Source organism: Petaurus breviceps, unplaced genomic scaffold, assembly GCF_028583685.1.
Source record: "Petaurus breviceps papuanus isolate PSGF00001 unplaced genomic scaffold, PetGlider_PUasm1.0 90925, whole genome shotgun sequence".
In the NCBI taxonomy this organism is placed as follows: domain Eukaryota; kingdom Metazoa; phylum Chordata; class Mammalia; order Diprotodontia; family Petauridae; genus Petaurus; species Petaurus breviceps.
Genome location: NW_027187380.1, coordinates 14,244,373 through 14,264,508, shown reverse-complemented (window position 1 = coordinate 14,264,508; position 20,136 = coordinate 14,244,373). Strand labels below are relative to the sequence as shown.

General features: G+C 40.6%; 1 protein-coding gene across 2 annotated transcripts in view; it reads left to right on the top strand.

The window, feature by feature from the left end:
• RPL38 (ribosomal protein L38) overlaps positions 1 to 11,018 on the top strand; it is a 312,431-nt gene extending 301,413 nt beyond the window's left edge. For both annotated transcript variants that reach the window (XM_069076505.1, XM_069076504.1), the window contains 5 exons: positions 5,613 to 5,697; positions 5,894 to 5,947; positions 7,062 to 7,122; positions 9,861 to 9,983; positions 10,940 to 11,018. In XM_069076505.1, the coding sequence (XP_068932606.1) occupies positions 5,945 to 5,947; positions 7,062 to 7,122; positions 9,861 to 9,983; positions 10,940 to 10,965 (213 nt within the window). In that variant the 5' untranslated portion in view covers positions 5,613 to 5,697; positions 5,894 to 5,944 and the 3' untranslated portion in view covers positions 10,966 to 11,018. Of the gene's footprint in view, positions 1 to 5,612; positions 5,698 to 5,893; positions 5,948 to 7,061; positions 7,123 to 9,860; positions 9,984 to 10,939 lie in introns of those variants that run through there.
• Positions 11,019 to 20,136: the final 9,118 nt, after the last annotated feature.

The window sequence follows — 20,136 nt, the reverse complement described above, 5'->3', positions numbered from 1 at the left end:
CTCACTATTCCATGGCATTCTCACTATTCCATGGCACTCTCACTATTCCATGGCATTCTATGGCACTCTCACTCTACATGGTGTGAGATGGAGTCTTATATACAGAACGTTGTGGGAGGAATCTAGGGGTGATCTAGAGAAGGAGTTTGGGGAGGGTCTTCAGGAGGAGTTAATGAGGTCAATGAGTGATTAAGGGTGGGAAGCCACCTGGAGACCACAAACAATGGTGGGCTAGGCCAGTTCAAGGGTGGGAAGTCTAGTAACAGACTTGCCTCATCAAATGTGATGATTTAATCAAGAGTCCAAGGGAGGTTCCCAGAGCCTGTACCTCAAGGACTCAAGGAGAGCTCCAGGGGGTTCCCAGAGCCCATACCTCATCACTTACTATATCAATATTGTTAACTACTCTGTATCTAAATAGATACTTAAGCTATAGACTTGTAAAGTACATACAAATTGCTTTTGGATGTCCCCTCTACTATGGGACTGGAGCACCACATAAGAAGTAAGCAAGGCATCCTCAAACTGAACAGTAAACTAAGATTTCTTCCTTCCCAACAGCCCCTTTCCCCCTCAAAGGAATCATGAATGTGTAGCAAGTATTCCTGACGGTCCCCTTTCAGAAGTTTTACTGAGAGAAATAAATCACTGAGACAGTAGGGAAGGTAGAAAAATAGATGTGGGGAGGCAAGGGGAAGAAGAGAGTAAAGTGTAATAACATTGGAAAGGTAGAAAGGGGCCAGTTTAAGCCAAAGAGAAGATTTTATATTTGATCCTGGAGACAACAGGGAGCCAGTGAACCACTAGAAGGTTATATGGTCAGATGTGTGCTTTAGGAAGATCAATTGGACAGCTAAGTGGAAGATGGATTGAAACACAGAGACACTTAAGGCAGGGAAACCAATCAGCAGGCTATTGCAATTGAACAGGTGAGATGATGAGGCCTACACCAGAGTGGTGTCAGTGTTAGAGGAGAGAAGAGGGCATGCTAGTAATGCTTTGAAAGTAGAATCAATAGGATTTGGCAACAGATTAGATATGGGGTGAGGTAAGGAGTGAAAGGATGAGGAGTCAAGACCTAGGTAGAGAGCCTGGTGAGTAGGAGGATGATGGGGAAGTCAGGAAAAGGGAAGGGTTTTGGAGGTAAAATGATGAGTTCAGTTTTGAACTTACTGAGTTTAAGACATCTCTGGGACATCTAGTTTGAAAGAACTGAAACAGAGATGTGAGTTGCACATAAATACTACTGAACTATAAGAGTCCATGTTGGCAAGACAAGTCAGGTTTGGCACAGAGACAGATTCTTGGATGCCAGCAGGAGAAACTTCTAAGAGTCATATCCTCCAGTAAGATAGAAGAAAGACAAATTGCCTTCAAGTTGATATAGGCACCTGATGTTTTAAAAAGGAATTCCAGACACAAAACTCTTTCTCCTAATCCTTTCACTACCTGGGGAAAGCAGGAAGGGCTACAGAAAGTGGGTGGTCAGGCTAGAGTATAGCTTTTGGAGGCAGCTAGGTGGTACAGTGGTTAGAGTACCAGCCCCAGGAGGCAGGAGAACTTGGGTTCAAATCTGGCTTCAGACACTATGTAACACTGGACAAGTCATTTAATCCCTCAATTGCCTCCAAAAAATAGAGTACAGCTTTTGAAAAGCTCTTATTCATTTTTTTTTTTGGTATGGTAAAATATGTGGGGCCACAATGTGGATTGCCTACATTCAGTAGTACTACCACCACCACTACCACCACTACTACTACTATTACTATTTCCTGTTTTCTATTCCTCTGAACTATCTCTTTATCTCAAATATACCTCTATCCACTCTGACCTCCCATCTCTTTCCCTCCAACTCATACCCAATTATCTCAAAAACACTCTCCTGCTTCTTCTCTCTCTTTCCCACTTTCTTTCCTCCCTTCTCTCTTCTAACTCTGTCATCTTCTCCCTTGATCTTTCCTTTTGTTCCATTTGCAATCCAAAAACTAACCCTAATCAAGCCCCACTTGGTCATTGATTTGGCCCCATTGGCTTAGAGTGAATGTTAAACAGCAATTGTTTCTCTTTTGACCAGAAATTCTTCCCCTCCCCCCCTTTTTTTTGTTTAGGTTATAGAGGCCATTCTCTGCCTCATTTCTTACCTAGCCTTAATCACTGAATGGGCATTGCCTCAGTCAAACTGAGATCCATTAAAGACCTTAGCTTAAAAAAGCCTAGGTCCCCCACTATATCCAGGGCTATCTCTAGTCATTCTGATCTATATCTTACCACTGGACCCAGATGGCTCCAAAAGAGAAAGTAAGGCTCTCGACTTTGCACTGCCCTATCTCACTTAAATCCAATTTACTTGCAAGCTGTGGTATCACCTCCCTGACTGAACAAGAAGAAGATTACTGTTATCTGCATACACATCAAGAAAAAAGAAAGTCAGAGAATTTCAGACCCAGGGTTAGAAAGGATTTCCAAGACCATCTAAATTAACTCATACCTGCACTTACCCTTTACAACATCCCCCCAAAATGATGATCTGGCCTCTCTTCAGAAGTCTCCAGGGATGAGGAATCCATTATCATCCCAAGTAGCTCATTCACTTTTTGACATCTCTAATTATTAGAATGATATTTCTACTCAAAGAGCTGAAAATCTGCCTCTCCAGAACCTTGACTCACTGCTCTTTGTTTGGCCCACTGGAGCCAAGCAAAACAAGTCTAATCTCTCTTCCACGTGACAGCTTTCAAATACTCAAAGACAGATATCTTGCCCCCTAATATCATCTCTTTAATCCAACACAATAAAGTGCCAAGACTGTCAGTGTCTAAAGACAATTCTCCAAAGTCTCCTTCAGGATTTTAATCAATTAACATTTAAGTATCCACTATGTGTCAAGTTGTTGTCCAGTGGGGATTAATGACATCATGGGGTGATGTCTTGACTCCTTCATGAATGGGATTTAAGTGAAGCAGAGTTGCACAAAGTCAGCGGCCTCACTCTCCCTGAGTCATCAAAGTCCTCCAGTCAAGACCACTGATAATGGCCTGGGATGCCTTGGATGACTTTGAACATCTTCGATATTTGACCAAGTTCTAAGCACTCCACAGCCCCTGCTTCAGCCACTTTCATGACCGTTGAAACAAAATATTCTCATCTGCTCATTCCACCAGGGGAAGTCATCATAAACTTGGGGTAGACACCACTTTAACTTACTGACATGTTTGAGGCCTTCAACCTGGTTTGGCCCATCTCCTGAGACAGTTTACTGGGACGTGGAATCTGCCAAGCTACAGTTTCCTGGAGCCACAGGTGAGAGTTGGGTGAAGGTGGATGAGCAGCTCTGAAAACAGCTCAGCAAGCCCTCACACCAGAGGTGCTAGTCTTTGAACAGCCCACATACCCCTTCCATTTCAAATACTATACTAACCTCTGGGGATATAAAGACAAAAGTTAAACAGTTCTTACCCTCAAGGATCTTATATTCATATATAAATACACACACACATATTTCCAATTACATATAAGACACTTTTTTAACATTCATTTTTTAAAATTTTGAGTTTCAAATGCTCTTTCTCCCCCATCCCTTCATTGAGAACACAAGTAATTTTTATAAGTTTCACATGTACCATCATGCAAAATATATTTTTATATTAATAATGTTGTGAAAGAAAACACAAACAAAAAGCAAAGTTTTAAAAAGTATGCTTTGATCTTCAGTCAGACTAGAAGCTTACATTCTAATGAAGAAAGACAATATGACATATTTAGATATGTACAAAACACAGACAAGCAGATTTAAGGTAGCCTTGATAATGGAAGGCACTAGGAGCTGGGAGAACCAATAGAGTTATCTCTCTAAAGATGATACTTAATCTGGGTATTAGAGGAAATGAGAGACTCAAGTCAAGAAGGCTGAGGAGAGGTGGAAGAGCATTCTGAAATGGGGGAGAGACAATACAAAGGCCCGGAGATGAGCGAAATGTCATTCGTGAGGAACAGCAAGTAGACCAGTATGCCTGAAATGCAGAGAGAATGGAGAGCAATAGTGTACAAGAAAAACAGTAAAGGAAGGAAAGGAATAAACTGTGAAGAACACTAAGTGCCCCCAAAATGGAGTTTATATCTGATCACACAGGTAATTGGAAGGCATTAGAATTTATTGGGTAGCAGGGGAACATGATCACATCTGTCCTTTCTGGAACTACTTGGCAGCCGTGGGGAGAATAGACTGGAATGGAGAGAGATTTGAGGCAAGGAGCACCAAATAGGAAGATACTGCAATAGTTAAGAGAAAAGGTGATGAGTGAAAAGAAAGGGATGTATTTGAGAGAGGTTATAGAGGAAGAAATGACAAAATTTAGTGATTGATTGGATATGTGGGATGAGGAAGAGTATTAAGAATGACATTAAAGTCAGAAATCTGGGTGATTAGGATTGTTGTGTGAACCTCCAAGGTTCAACCATCTCCCCAAAAACAAGAGGCAAGGCTTACACTGAACATGTGATGATTAATTGAGATAATATATGCTAGATGTTTTGCAAACTTTAACAGAAATTTCAGTTATTAATAATATGCCTTTCTTAATACAACTTTCTGGTCATAAAACATCCCACTGACATAGAGTCCAGACCTCAAACAAATTTAGTGAGGACTTCAAATCCATGTGAATCGTACTCTACCAATCTGACTAGATGCATTTCCATAAGGAGGCAAAGAAAGCTGAGTAATGTATCCTTGCTTATAGTAAAGTAAACCCCTTTTGTTAACTAGTGACCTATGAATATCTCATTTCACCCCAACAGCCAACCCTAACAGGGTAAACCAGTGTCTGCCCGTATGCTCAAGGTGATTCGCTCTGCTGGGTGGGAAATGATGAGATGGCCAGCCTGGGAAGCCACCTTAAAAGAAGGATCTGGGAGTAACTCTCCTCTCAACCTCCATTCAGAGGCACTTCGTGGCAAAGGGTGCTGATTATGTGTGAATTCTAAGGCTGATATGATCTTGCAGGATGAAAAGGTTCCTGTGGGACATGATGGAGAAGTTAAAAAAAAAAAAAACAGCTGAGTAGGAAATGAAGAGGGATCCTACTCAGACCATGCTTAGACTTCCTCTTCACTATCACTAACTCGAAAATGGAATGGTCTTTTTTTTTTTCTCGAAGAATCAGCAAGCATTTGCCAAGTATTTACTTTGTGCATTAAGTACTGAAATCATAAAGCTATAGAGTTCACTCTCCCCTTTACCTTATTGGTGGAAAAAATTATACCCAAAGATTTAAAAATCTCTGGCCCCCAAACTACACAAGTTAGTGGCGGAACTAGAATAAAGACCCCAGGTGTCCCCATTTCATATTCAGGGCGTTTTTCCACTACTCAATAATCAAGCATCCTAGAAAATAGAATGTATCGGAAGAGGGAAAGCTTCCCTACATTAAACCCTGGGTGGGTTTGTTTGTTTATTTGCTTGTAAGTGCGCAATCGCTTCAAACAGATCGATAAAGGCAAATGCGAATCCCTTTTAAAATTCTGGAATACACCGGTTCAAGAGAAATTGAAGGGAGGAAGGGAAACGCAAGACTATGACATTTGATCCATCGCGGATACCGTAGCGCCGGGTTACTGTGGGCGGTCTTAACTGGCCGGAAGTGGAAATTCATCTTTTTTCGTCTTCCTCGGCCCCTTGGCAGTTGTGTCTCTACCGAAGTAAGTTTTGGGGGGGAATCCGGTGCCATCCTCGTGTTGTGGGGGGCCGGGACTGCTCGGGGCTTCTCCAGGGGATGGGGGTGGGGGTAACTGAGTTATAACCAGGGAACTTATTCTCGGAGCGGGACGGGAAAATAGGACTGAGAACTCAGGGGGTCCCGTCCCACTGACGCCATGTTCCCCTCCTTGCTTGCAGGCACGACCTCTCAGGCAACAAGCTGCTCCTCGTCCCGCCAACGCCGCCACCATGGTGAGTCCTAGGGCCCACAGCCTGTCTGCGCACAGGCCTGCTTTTCTATAGAAATGGTGGGGAGACCTGAAGGGACCGTAGCTGCTCCCTAAGCCCAGCCCCCTCCCTTACAGATGAGAAAACCGAGGTGAAGTGACTAAATAGTAATTGTTATCCTTTACAAAGTGCTTTACAAAAATGTTTCAACCTCGCAACACTCCTGGGAGATAAGGAGGTAACTCCGACCTTCTGACTCGCAAGTCCAGCGCTTTATCTACTGCACCACCTAACAGCCTCTCTGCCTTGCTGTGTAACCCACACAGCGGTGGGATTTGAACCCAAGACCTCCTTATTCCCTTGCCTAACACAGTATCCGTTTTATGCCAAACTGCTTCCTTCTGTTTTTGCTTTTTAGAGAGCTTTAACCGTAGCACATGAGTTCGAATTCTACTTATTTGTGACTTTAGACAAATCACCTCTTTTGGGCCTAGTTTTGGGGGTTGTTTTTGTTTTTGTTTTTTTTACTCATCACTAAAATGAAGGTGTTGGACTAGATCAGGGTTTCTTAACCTGGAATCGGTGAGCCTCTATTTTAAAAACATCTTGATGACTATTTCAATAAAACTGACTTTCTTTGTAATTTTGCATTATTTTGTGCATTGGAAACCTTATTTGTGAGACCTTGACACAAGAGGATAAGAATCCCTGAACTAGATGATCTCTTAAGCTTTTCCTAACACTTAATTCTACAAGTAAGCTCTTTGCAAGTAGCAATTGCTTAATTCTTTGTAATTTATGTAGTAAATGTTATTTAACCCATATGTAGTTTATTTTTTAATTCTTATGTAGTCGTCTATGTAGTTTTTACCAGTGCTTGAAATGTTTGTTGATTGATTGGATTTGCCTTTTTTTTTTTTTAAGCAATTGGGGTTAAGTAATTTGTTCAAGGTTACAGGGCCAGTTGTTTCTGGGTGTGGTGCTAAGTATCTGAGCCCAGATTTGATCCCCACACTGGGGCCAGTGCTCTTACTTGCTGAGCCACCTGGCCTGGCCGCCCCTGGATTTGCCATTTATTTATGGAGGAATGGGGAGCTCTTCACCTGCAATGATACCCAACTAGAGTCTTGTGTTGCAGCCCCGAAAAATCGAGGAAATAAAGGACTTCTTGCTCACGGCCAGGAGAAAAGATGCCAAATGTAAGTTATCTTTCCTGCTCCTTCAAATATTTGTGGAAGACTTCCCCTGCCCCCAAATGTTGGCTAAATGTGCATATTTTAGAAAAAATTTGATTTAGAAGGGATCAAATTAGCTGCAGCAAGCTGTTTGTGGTATACATGATGAAGTCTAGAACTTGGACCTATTCACATCCCTGTTAGTGGATGTCCTTTCATCCTCAGCAACACCCCTGGGAGGTAGGGGCTTTCCTTTGTAATAATAGTATGTTCTGTTTGTGTATATTTATCAATATTCTGAGAATGGGGTCCATAGGCATAAACCCATTGTTTAGAGCTATAGAACAAAGAAGTTTTAAGGGAGCCTTAAAAGAGGTCTGGTTCAACCCACTTACCTGTCTTGTTAGTGGCAGAAATAGGGACTAAAGAAACTCAGGACTATTGTTAGAATAAACAGTGACTTTGGCACTAACTAGGCATAAGTTTAAAAAAAGAGTGTGAGTTTGAAGGAGGAATTACTGTGTTAGAGCTGGAAGGCACTTAAGGTCATGTTATCTGGCCTTATTTTTACACATGATAAAATAATTGGGGGAGAAAAAAATTACTTCTTAAGGGCTCACTGTTTTAAGTAGCCACTAAAATTTGGACCTAGATCCTTCAACTGTTTCTTAATCCAACGCTTCTCACTATACCATGTTAAATAAAGGACACTGGGGCCCAAAGAAGGGAAGACATGACACATGGGGTAGCCAGGGTTTGGAGCCAGTAGTGAGCCCAAATACTAGCTTCTAGCCATTCTTTCTTGCTTTTCTGTCCTGTCCTCAAAAGCCCTTCGAACTTAGCCTAGCCCAACATGAACCTTCCTGTTTTGTAAAACCCTATGCCAGTGTATATATGAGCATATGTATGCTCATACTGCCCTTGATTGTTTTGGGAGTGAGGGAAAGAGGAGGATTAACTGAGAGCTTTTAGGAACAAGGGGGGGGAACACATCAGTAAAACAAATTTTTATAGAAGGGAGTTCAGAAGAGGACTCAAAATATGACTTTATAACCAAAAAAATTATTTTAATGTGGAACTTTTCCTGATGTCCTCCTCATCGTCCAGTAGAAAATGTATTTTGCTTCCTTGGAAAAATTACTGGATCTGTAGTCAGAGCAACTAGGTCAAATCCTGACTGAGAATTTCTGCCTGTGATCTTGGACAAGTCATTGAATTTTTCAGGTCCTCAGTTTCAGAAGGGAGTTTGATTGCATAAACTTTCCGATTCTAGATGCCATGGTGGCGGTTTTAGAGTACTTATTACATATATGGCTTTTACTTTAAAATCCAGTAAAATCACAAATTTTCTCCCCGTTTTTCCCCTACCCACCACCCCAAAATAGTGATCCCACTGGATATCCCCTCCAATCTGCTCTCTCCCAGTGCCTGTATATCTTATTTCCCAGTTACATGTAAAATAATATTAATAATAGTATATGTATATTTTTTTTAAACATGTGATTTTAAAGCTTTGAATTGAATTGTTTTTCTGTCCTAACTCTCATGACCCCATTAGGGTTTTTCTTGGCAAAGATAAGTGGAGTGGTTTGCCATTTCCTTCTCAAGCTCATTTTACAGTTGAAGAAGCAGACAAACAGGGTTGAGAGCCCAGGGTCACACAGCTAGTAAGTGTGTGAGGTCAGTGTGAACTCAGGTCATCCTAACTTCAGGCATTTTATGCACTGTGCCACCTAGCTGGCCTAGGAATGATATATTGCAAGATAGTAAATAATTAAATGTGGGGGCATATATGGTACTGTTTGGTGGAAGGGGTGGGGGAAGTATGGATAAACAGGTTTAGAATATGGAAATGAAGTGATGTTTCCCAGAATCACAAAGCCAGTAAATGAAAGAACCTAAGTTTTCTAATTTTTAATTTTAATCCAGTGCTCAATTTGCAAAAGTAGTAAATTAGGTTGCAGAAAATCATTTGGCATCCAGATTTCTTATGAGTACATCTGTTATACAAAGTAGAATGTTCAGTAGAGATGTTGGGACATAAGAATTTGCTCATTTGAATGGAAATTTAGATTATGAATTTATATGATGCTTTGATTGTAGCCTCTGATTACTGCAGTGCTACTTCTTTTGGAGTGCCAGCACTTAACATCCATATCCCCTAAAAGTGTTGAAATATATGGAGTTGCCAGTTTTGTTGTTGTTGAGTTAATTTAATTGTGAGTCTGCTTTTCTCTGGAATTTTTTTTTTGTATTGCTTTTTCTCTTCATTCATTGACAGGAATACCTAAATTCAGTACTTAACCACCTGCTTCTTACTTGTTAGCATTCTAACAACTTCTGTAATGATAAGCTCTTGGGTTTTTTTTCTGATGGAATTACTATAACCTGATCCTAAGAAGATGTGTTCCACCAATCTTAAGTACCTCTAGAATGTATGGAAATATGCTCACACTTTTCACATTATGAAATGAAAATATACACCATTATGTAGATGTAAGATTTCAAACAGATTAGTCTTTAATTTGAAGTTTTGTCTTAAAACTTGTATGGTTTTATCAAAAACTGCTCTTGATGTAGGGGAAAAGTAGAAAAATCTGACCTGCCTTTTGGTGAAGGCCGGGAGAATGAGAAATAGTCCTATTTATGTGACTAGTGGGTGATCTAGCTTCCTTCCCATCCACCAAATTTCTGCCTCCACTACTCTTGGTATTGTCATGTGTCCTTTCTCTTAGCAATTTTGGGACCTTTCTTTCTTGTAGCTGTCAAGATCAAGAAAAACAAGGACAATGTGAAGTTTAAGGTTCGCTGCAGCAGGTACCTGTACACATTGGTTATCACAGACAAAGAGAAGGCAGAGAAACTTAAACAGTCCCTACCTCCTGGTGAGTTGGCCTAAAAGGCTTGGGCACAAAGGCTGAAGTGGGAACCTGTTTTCTAAAACTAAGAATGCTAGATTGTATAGTGGGTGCTTCCAAAATACCTACTGTTAAGGGCCTGTCAGTTTAATTTGTCTGTAAAGTTCTGTGCTTTGTAAACAACTCCCAAGACACCTGCAAGAGAAGAGAGCCTTGTCACCTTGCTGCTCACTCCAGGGAACAGTAGAACAGTGCCAAACTTTGAGTCAGAAGATCAAATAGAAGTCCTGCCCAGTTTGGTTTTAGTGGGAAGGGCTTTATAAACCTGATAAGAGCTACATAAATGTGGCCGTGTGCTTCCTTAAATGTTTCACATAAAGTACTAATACTTTGCAGTGTGAGGGCTCACAACCTGTTTTAAATTTAGTATCCGAGTCTGCCCATGGGTACTGAGGTAGGATTTGAATCAAGATCCAGCACTCTCCATGATGTTGCCTTGGTTGGCAACATTATCATATGTAGCAATTAGCATCCTGGACTGTTTCTGCTTTGAAGTTTAACTGTAAACTTCTACTTAAGAGCTAGATCATCTTGGTTGTATTGACCCAATCTAGGAGATCTAAATTTTCTGCCCAGATAATAGAAAACACCTAACAAAAGTAACACTGTTCTAGTATCTCAACTGAAGCTTTTGGAACCCTGACTCCATTTGCGCTCTTCTTGGGGGTGGAGGGAGGGTCTGAGACAGTGTAGCTTTATGTATGACTTAATTGGAATCTCTCACTTGTCTGGGTGTGTGGGCCCATTTTCATTGTTTTAGTATAGTCAGTCTTAGTGCTTGTTTAAACATCTTTGGAGACTAATGTTTTCTAAGCTTTGCCAACTTTTCCCTTAGCTACACTACAAATGTAGTGTTTTTAGACAGCAATTGGAGTGAAAGTCTGTCTTCTGGGTGACTCATCTTTCTGTCTACTTCCCTCCAGGTTTGGCTGTGAAGGAGCTGAAGTGAAGGAATCATTCATTGTTACACCTATATTAAAATGTAGAAGAAAAAAAAAAGAATTCTTGGGTGTCTTGTCTTTTCTTGGGGGTAGTGATGGTACTTGTGTTGCTGTTTTTTCTTTGGAAGGCCTGTAATCTCAAAATCAGATCTTCCATTGTTGGCTAGGACATGATGAATCTGAGAACCAAAACAGCTTTGAGGGGCTGTATTTACATGATCTTCCCAGGCTCACTATTCCCCATATTCAATCAGTTGCCAAAGCCTATGGATTTCACTTTTTTATGTCAAAATTGTGTGTGTTGTCTCCACCACTAGACTTGGATGCCTTCAGAGCAGGGCAAGAGCAAGGCCTTTGTATCCCCACAGTCAAATGGAGAGTCCAAAGATAACATTGAGGTTAAGATTGAAGAAATCTGAAGAATCCTGGTGTCTAATAAATAAGGTTTAGGAAAGTGAATTGGGTGCAAAGGTAAGAAAAGCTGTTTTGGCTACTTTGATATCATTTGAATTGTTCAATACCTCTATTGGTGATGTGAGACTGGTTTATAGGAGAGATGAGGGCTATACTGAAGTCAATCCAAGGTTACCACAAAAGTAAAAGGGCTCAGGAAAGAGTTTTAAGGAACATCCACAAGGGTAATTGATTATGGACAATTTCCTTTAAGATTTGAAGCATTCATTGAAAGAGTGATCAGAGGGTGGGATAAACATTGCTTTTGACTCATCTCTAAATGATAGCTTGATGAATATTCAATATCCTACCGATTATTTGTTACCCTCACTATATGCCAAGTTCATGCCCTTTTCCAGTAAAATCCTTAAATGTGGGAACAGCTTAATTTTTTTTGTCTGTCTCTAGTGTCTAGCACATAGCTGCATAACATCTGTTGGGGTTTGGTTTTTAAGTCATTGATAAATGCTACAGTTTATGCAAAGGTATCTTTCCAAAATTGAGGTCATTCACTATTCACAGCTATGTTTTTGATAACTGAAAACTGGTCATTTTCAACTGGGATCCTGCTTGAATCCTCAATTCTGGACCTAGTTTATTTTCTTTTTGCAACATTTGTCCATGTTGACTAACTCTGGGCTCCCAGCCAGGTTTCTTAATCTGGACAATATGTGCTTTTCATCTGATTTTTTTCTGAATGTGCATAGTTGAACCATTCAAAAAAGATTTTTTTACATCAGAGTTTGATTATATACCCTCACATAATCAGGGGAACCATCCCTTGTAGGAAAAACAGTTAAAACAACCAACAAATACCCAGTTTGACCATCATTCCCCAGCCCTCCCTTTCCAAGGAAGGAGGGCAATGCTAGTCTATCACTTAAGAGAACTTTCCATGTTTCGCTGAATTCCTCATATTCCCCAAATTCTTTTGACACATTTGATTATTCACATACTATAATTTGTTCAGCCATTTTCTAATCAACAGGTTTCCACTTTGTTTCCAGGTTTTTTGCTATCACAAAAAGTGCTTTTGTAAATATTTTGGTATATATGATGCCTTTCAAAAAAAAAATCTTGAAAATAAAAATGTTGCAGTTCTGATAACTAATATTCTCAGTGCCTGTCATAGAAGCTGAAAAATCAGATTGTTACTTTGATATGTGTACATAAGAAAAGTTAAAATAACATCTAAACAGATGTGACCATAGTTTCTGCTTTGTGTTACCTAGATTTGGGCCTTTATATGATACAGTATAGTAGTCTTAAAAACTTTGATAATATACCTCTATACCTCATCAGTAAAAAAATTGTTTAACATACACATCTAATTATAAATTTCTCATATATACTATTATGCTTAGATGTATAGTACAGAAAAACAATATTTAAAAGGATGCATATTTTAAAATATTCTTCTGGCTAATGGTAGATCCTTTTGGTCTTGTTAAAATATTAGCATTGTTTTTATTAAGAGCAAAGTGATTGGATATGCTTAACACATTAATAGCAATTCAAAGATCCAGTTCTAAATTTGTTTTAGTACAAACTCAGTAACTGAAGACATAGAGGCTACATTTACCAAATCATAATACTTATAATAGTGAATTTCCATCTTCTCTAATCTCAATGAGTTTGTGCAAAACAAAGTGTTGCACTTTTTATATTTTTAACAAATAAGTTCAAAATCCACTGCACTGGGAATGACACTTTGCATAGACTGAGTTGCCCCTTTAAAGTTCTAATATTTTCTCTTATAACCCTTTGGATCACCATTGGAGATTCTGATCCAGGAAACCATCCTCTTTTTGAGAGAGAGAAGGGTAAACATTGGGTAGGTCACTAGGTGGAGCTGTGTCACAATGAATGAAAAGCAACCCATTGTTTGAATTTAGAGTATAATTGTCCAGAAATTAACTGCATCCAAAATAAAACCCTGCATTTAAAAGCCAATCAGAAAAGCTTATATTTGGCCCTAAAGGTAATATAGAACCATTGGAGTATGAGAGTAACGTGGTCAGGCTTGTACTTAAGGAAAATCACTTTGGCAGTTGTATTAGGGGAGAGATGAGACAGGGAAACCCAAATAGTCTTGAGTCTCTTATTCAGCTATCCCTTCCACATCATGACTTTCTCCTTTGTGATTTCAATATATTGTAAGTTGGCATAAGAAATTAAATGGGAATTTTATGGAAGCCATAGATGACACATGAAGGCCAGCAAATGACAGAGCCTACGACCAAATACTTAAACCAAATTTTACAATAAAAGTACTACAAACTCTCCATAAAAGAAAAAATTACAAAAGGGGGTGCTGTACTTGTAACCCCAACAATGTGGAAGGGATAACTGTAGAAGTAAGGGCAATGATGAGGTACCCAGAGCCCCCTCGAGCTCTTCTTGAGTCCTTGAGGTATAGGCTTTGAATGAATTCGACTGAAGTCTTCTCAGCCAAAGAAAAGTAAAGTTTATTAAAAGTTCGTTTGCATTGGACATAGTTAGCCTGTGCAAGGTCATTCTATGGCGCTCTCACAAATATGGATGGGGTCATATATAGAAGGTTGTGGGAGGAATCTAGAGGAGGAGTTTGGGGAGGGTGTTCAGGAGGAGTTAATGAGGACAATGAGTGACTAAGGGTGGGAAGTTGCTGGAGGCTACAGACAATGGTGGGTGAGGCCAGGTCCAGGGTGGATTGATATTTTGATAGGCTCAAGGGTGGGAAATCTAGTAACAGAGATAGGCTCCTGTAGGGCTTATGGCCTCATCAAATGGGATGATTTAATCAGTTCAAGGGGGGGAGGGTTCCAGAGCCCATACCTCATCAGCCAGAGGTGATGAAAACCTCAATTAGGTTTAATGACTTTGTCAATAGAAGATAAATGTGAAAGATCTTGGAGATTGATCATAAGGAGATTTGGCAGCTGATTGAATGTGTGGAATGAAGGAGAATGAGGAGTCTGGGATAAAGATGAGTTTGTAAAACCTGAGTGACTGAAAGGTTAGTGGTTCCCACTGCAGAAATAGGGACCTTCAGAAAACTGGTAGGTTTGAGGGGATGATTAATCCAGTTTTCGACATACTGAATTAGAGAAGTATAACTGGCAAGGGAGAGACCAGGGTTAGATATATAGATTTGGGTTCATCTGCAGGGAGATAATTAAACTCAAGGGAGCTGATAAAATTATCATATGAGAGAAAATAGAAGAGGTCCCAGGCAGAACCCTAGGGAACGTACACAGTCTAATATGGATAATAATCTAGCAGAAATGTAGGAGGACCAAGAGAGACAATCTTGACAGTGTCAGATGCTGCAGAAAGATCAACTGGGATGAGAAAGACCATTATGCTTGGCAATTAAAGAGATCATTAGTTTACTTTTTTTTTTTACCTCTTTTTCTTAATTTTTAGTTCCAAATTCTCTCTCCTTCCCCTGCCTTGAGAAGGCAAGTAATTTGATAGAGATTATACACATAAAATATGCAAAACATTTCCATATTAACCATGTTGCAAGAGAAAACAAACCAAAGAAAAAAATAAAAAGAAAGTTAAAAAGCATGCTTCAATCTATATCCAGATTCCATCAGTTCTTTCTCTGGAGATGGATAGCATTTTTCATCATAAATCTTCAGAATTGTCTTGGATTATACTGATTATTTCCAAATTTACCCTATTTATATCTTGTTTGGGCATAGTTGTTTTCCTGTTTTTTCCTCTATTAGCTTGGGAGATCCTTGAGAGCAAGGAGTATCTTTTATCTTTCTTTGTATCCCCAGCACTTAGTAGATGCTTAGTAAATATTGGGGGGGGGGGCAGGGAAGAACGAATTCTATTACATCCGAATTCTCTTATCACCAACCCCCACTTATATGCATATACTCAGGATGGGAAATTTGATCATAATCATCATGGTGATCGTAATGATAAAACTTATGGATTCCACCAGATTTGAGTCTGCTTAGGGGTTGGGGAGACTTAGGAAGAAGCTAGAGAAACCACCAGCATACAATTCTCTGAGAAATAAATTTCTGTTTTCTTCAGGCAGGGCTGTCATTAATCACTGCCAAATCCCCTCTGTATCATGTAGAACACTGAGACCCTGCTTAACTGGTGCTGCAGAGACAGTCAGATAGCAGCTCCTGATTCCTGCTGCTTCCGTAGATTTCCTGACACTGGAATATCGACAGCAATCAGACAGAAGGGCTGGACCCTGGGGCCCTTCTAAGGCAAACAGGTAGGACAAGGAAGGAATCTTTTGGAGGACTTTAAGACAAACATCTATCTTTGGGAATCCACAGATACCAGTTAAACCTATTTTCCCCCAATCTAATCCCCACCCACCCACCATCCAATATTTATTGACTGAACAGTTCTTTTGCAAGCCAACCAGCTGGTAGCTGATGTTAAATTGTCTCTCCTGTTTCTATATGGCGGGCCAGGGCAGAATTGTATATATAAAATAATGTAATCTTTGAGTTGGTAGAGCCCCTTCTACAAATCTGCCCTTAACACAGCTGGCAAACTGATATACCTAAAAAGCACAGGATTAACCATATGACTCCCCTAAGTCAAAAATTTTCATTGGTTCTTTATTGCTTCTAGGATAAGATACAGACTAGCATTCAAAGCCTTCCACAATTTGGCTGCCCCTTACCTTTCAAGTCATTTCACATTTTTCATCTTCACACCCTCTGTCTTAGTCCACCTGACCTAATTATTAGCTCTTCCCTGTGTGATTTTTTTTTCTCTCCCATCTCCTTGCCTTTTAACAGGTGGGTTTTCTATGCCTGCAATGTAATCCCAGTGCTCGAGTCACTGAGCCACTGTAATGTAATGCCAAGGAAAGGCAACTTCCCAAGGTTCAGAATACCAGCATAGGTGCTTTCCATTTTATTCAGTGACAAACCAAGAACAGAGAAGATCAAAACATGACATCATTCCAAATACAGCATTTACTAAATGTGATTAAATAATCTCCAAGGACTACCCCACCCCAGGACCTTCCAATCATTCAATCAATTACAAAGTCCCTGTTCTAAATACTACTCCACCCCTAGGCTGTACCTTCATTTAGTCCACCACAAAGCCCCTCTTCTCAAATGGAGATTAGTTTCCAATCTAAGCAAAGTACATTCATTTGTTCAACCATAGAACACAAAAAGGTCAAAAGTTCCCCACCCCTGGATCACAATTGAATCTACCGCAGAGTTACATCAAGTTTAAGCACAGCACTTAATACCCAAATGGAGGTCTTTTCTTCATCTTGACAGGAGGCAAGTTTTCAGCAATCTTAGTTCCTGGGGAGACAAGGCTTAGCAAGGCCACAAGATACATTGCCAGTCCCTTCATTAATTCATCCTCTGTCTGTACAACAGTCCTAGAACCCCTGAAAACATTAGCAAAACCCTCTCCCAGGATTTCTGTAAACATACAACAAGAAAATCCTTCTTCAGGGCTTCTGAACCAACAGAAAGGTTCCCAGACCCCTACAACAACAGCACTGTCCTTCACCAGTGGACAGTATTCACTCTGTCTGCAGGACAGTCTCCAGACCCCTGCAACAACAGCACTGTCCTTCACCAGTGGACAGTATTCACTCTCTGTCTGCAGCACAGTCTCAGGAGCTCTTAGCCAACAGCCAGGTTCCAGGACTTCTTCAACAAAAGGACTGTCTTTCACCAGTGGACAAATCTGGCAAAACAACATCAAAACAGACAGACAAAGTACCAGCAAAACAGCCATGTCTCCTCAGTCCTTGGCAGCTCAGGGGGCAGGTCTCAAAAGTCCAAGGCAATTCAAAGTGGTCCCCAGCAATTCTCTCAGTCTCTCTCTGCCTCCACGAGGTGCTGCTTCCAATAAGTTCTTCTGCCTCTCTCTTGTCTCTCCAAATCTACATCACCAGCTCCTCCCAGTTCAGGACTCTCTTTTCACATCAACAAGTCCATCCCACAGGTGGGATTAACAAGCTCTGGGTTTTAACACAATCAGTTTGAAAACCAAGCCAATACAGGGGAATCTTTAATTGCCATTACCATCACAGCCACCTATCGGCCTCACTTACATGCCTTTGTACAGATGGTCAGCCATGCCTAGTAGGTCCTTTCTGATGTTTGTTGTTAGATCTTCCAGCTTCCTTCCATACACAACTCAGGTGGGGCTTACAGATGAAGCCTTCTGGGATTCTCCCAGGTGTTAGTGCTCTCTCCCCTTTAAAATGTGTTCATTGGGAACATGCATTCTCCCAATAGAATGTAAACCTTGAAAAGAAACTGCTTCTTTTTTATTTCTGAAGCTCCAACATCTAACATAGGGCACTTAATAAATATTTGTTGAATTTTATCATAGGCCCATAGACTAGCTTGGAAGGGTCTTAGAGGTCATCTAGTCAAACCCCCTCATTTTTTAGGTGAGGAAACTGAGGAGTTCCAGAGAGGTTGTCATTTGGGTAAGGGCAGCTAGGAGGTACAGTGAATAGAGCACTAGGTCTGAAGTCAGGAAAACCTGAGTTTGAATTTGACCCCAGAAACTAGCTACATGACCCTGGGCAAGTCATTTAACTCTATTTGCCTCAGTTTCCTCAACTGTCAGATAAGTTGGAGAAGGAAATGGCAAACCACTCCAGTATCTTTGCCAAGAAAACCCCAAATGGTGTCACAAGAGTTGGACACGACTGAACAATAACACACAGCTAGTAATTGGCAGACCCAAGATTCAAACTGAGATACCCGTGTTTCCCCAATAATAAGACACTGTCTTATTATATTTTTTGGACAGAAAAACACCAGAGGGCTTATTTTCAGGGGAGGGCTTATTTTAATGAACATTGACAGCAATTTTAATAAACAGGTAAATGTGAACAAAAAAAGTACCTTTATTCAATAAGCAAATCACTGGGGAAGAACAGGATGACTCGCTCACTGCTGCAGCTCTGATTGGATGCAGCTCGGAGCGAGGCGTGCGTTTCACCTGGGGGGGGGGGGCGGGGCATACAGAGGGTACCGTAATGTAGCGTGTAGCGCAGGGGATCACCTTCGCTACAGTAGCAATCTCAATAGGGCTTATTTTCGGGGGAGGGCTTATTTTCGGGGGAGGGCTTATTTTAGAGGAATCTTACACAGTAAGGGGAGGGCTTATTTTCGGGATAGGTCTTATTATCGGGGAAACACAGTACTTGGATTTCAAATCCAGATGCTATCACTGCTTCATGGGGTGCACTGAAGTGAATTTCTGGCATATACTCCAGTGTCTATGGAATTATATGTTTCAAATATGTCCTGAAAAGGTGACAAATGCCTTTGATTCTTCCTTCCCCACTCTTCCCTAATCCAATCAGTGGCCAAGTCCTACCTGGTCTGTCTCTACACCGTATTTCAAATCTATCCCTTCACCCTCTGCCTACTGGCTACCACCACAAAATGCCGGCACCTGCTCTAATCTCACTCTAGAATTTTTGCCATAACTCACTAAATGCCTCCAATCTTTTCTTTTTCTACTCTAGCCTTCACCCAGGTATCAAAATAATTTTCCTAATGTAGAGGTCCTACTACATCACTCTCCTGTTCAAAATCCTTCTGTAGTTTCTTTGTGACTTGAGGATAAAGTACAAACTCAGCCTAGCATCTAAGGTTCTTCACAGTCTGGTTCCAATCTTCCTTTGTACCTTTCCTCCACTCACTCTATGTTCCAGTCAAACTGTACTCCTAGCCATCCCCCGATAGAAAAAAAAAGTTCCCTGAATTCACCAAGAACTCTCCTGCTTCCTTACTTCCCAAGGAATATTCCATATTTCTGGAATATATTCTCTTCTGGTGTCAGCTAGTAGAGATCTTTTTCTACCTTCAAACTCCAACTTGAGCTACTATTCAATTCAACATTTATTAAACCCCTATTCAAAAATAAAACAGACTAGGGGCGGCTAGGTGTGGAAGTGAGTAAAGTGCTGGCCCTGGAGTCAGGAGGACCCGAGTTCAGTTCTGGTCTCAGACCGAGTGGGGTATTATATGTAGGTCCAGGGCATGAGCTTTGATGTTTTTCTTCTATATAAGTCTAGCATCTAGCAGAGCTATACTGTAAAGCCTACTGCACACTGTAGGTGTTCATTAAATACTATTGTTCAGTTGTGTCTGACTTTTCATGACTCCATTTGGAATTTTCTTGGCAAATACTGGAATAGTTTGCCATTTCCTTCTCCAGCTCATTTGATAGATGAGGAAACTGAGGCAAACAGGGTTAATTGACTTGACCAGGATCACACAGCTAGTAAGTCTCTGAGGCCAGATTTGAATTGAAGAAGATGAATCTTCCTGACTCCAAGCCCAGCATTCTATGCATTGTGTCACCTGGCTGCCCTAATAAATATTACCTAAATTGAATTAAGCTTTTCCTAATTCCCACCTCACCCTGCCCCCAATTGCTGGTTCAATTTTTCCCTCTTCAAAGTATTGTGTACTTCTTTGTGTGTTTAAAATGTAAGCTCCTTGAGGACAGGCACTGTTTCATTTTTATTTCACATAAACCTGTCTTTGCTTTTTTTGCATTCCCCACAGTGCTTTGGACCTAGCTAACACTTGTTAAAATGTTTTATTGACTTGGTCTGTGGTATATTGTCTCCCACTAACTCCCTGGATCTGGAGGGCAGTAGATTGCCCTGAGGCTAAAAAGTGAGGTAATCCTGAATGCCTGCTGACAGAACACCAGCTGGCTCTTTGGAGAGAAAAGGGATTGGGGAA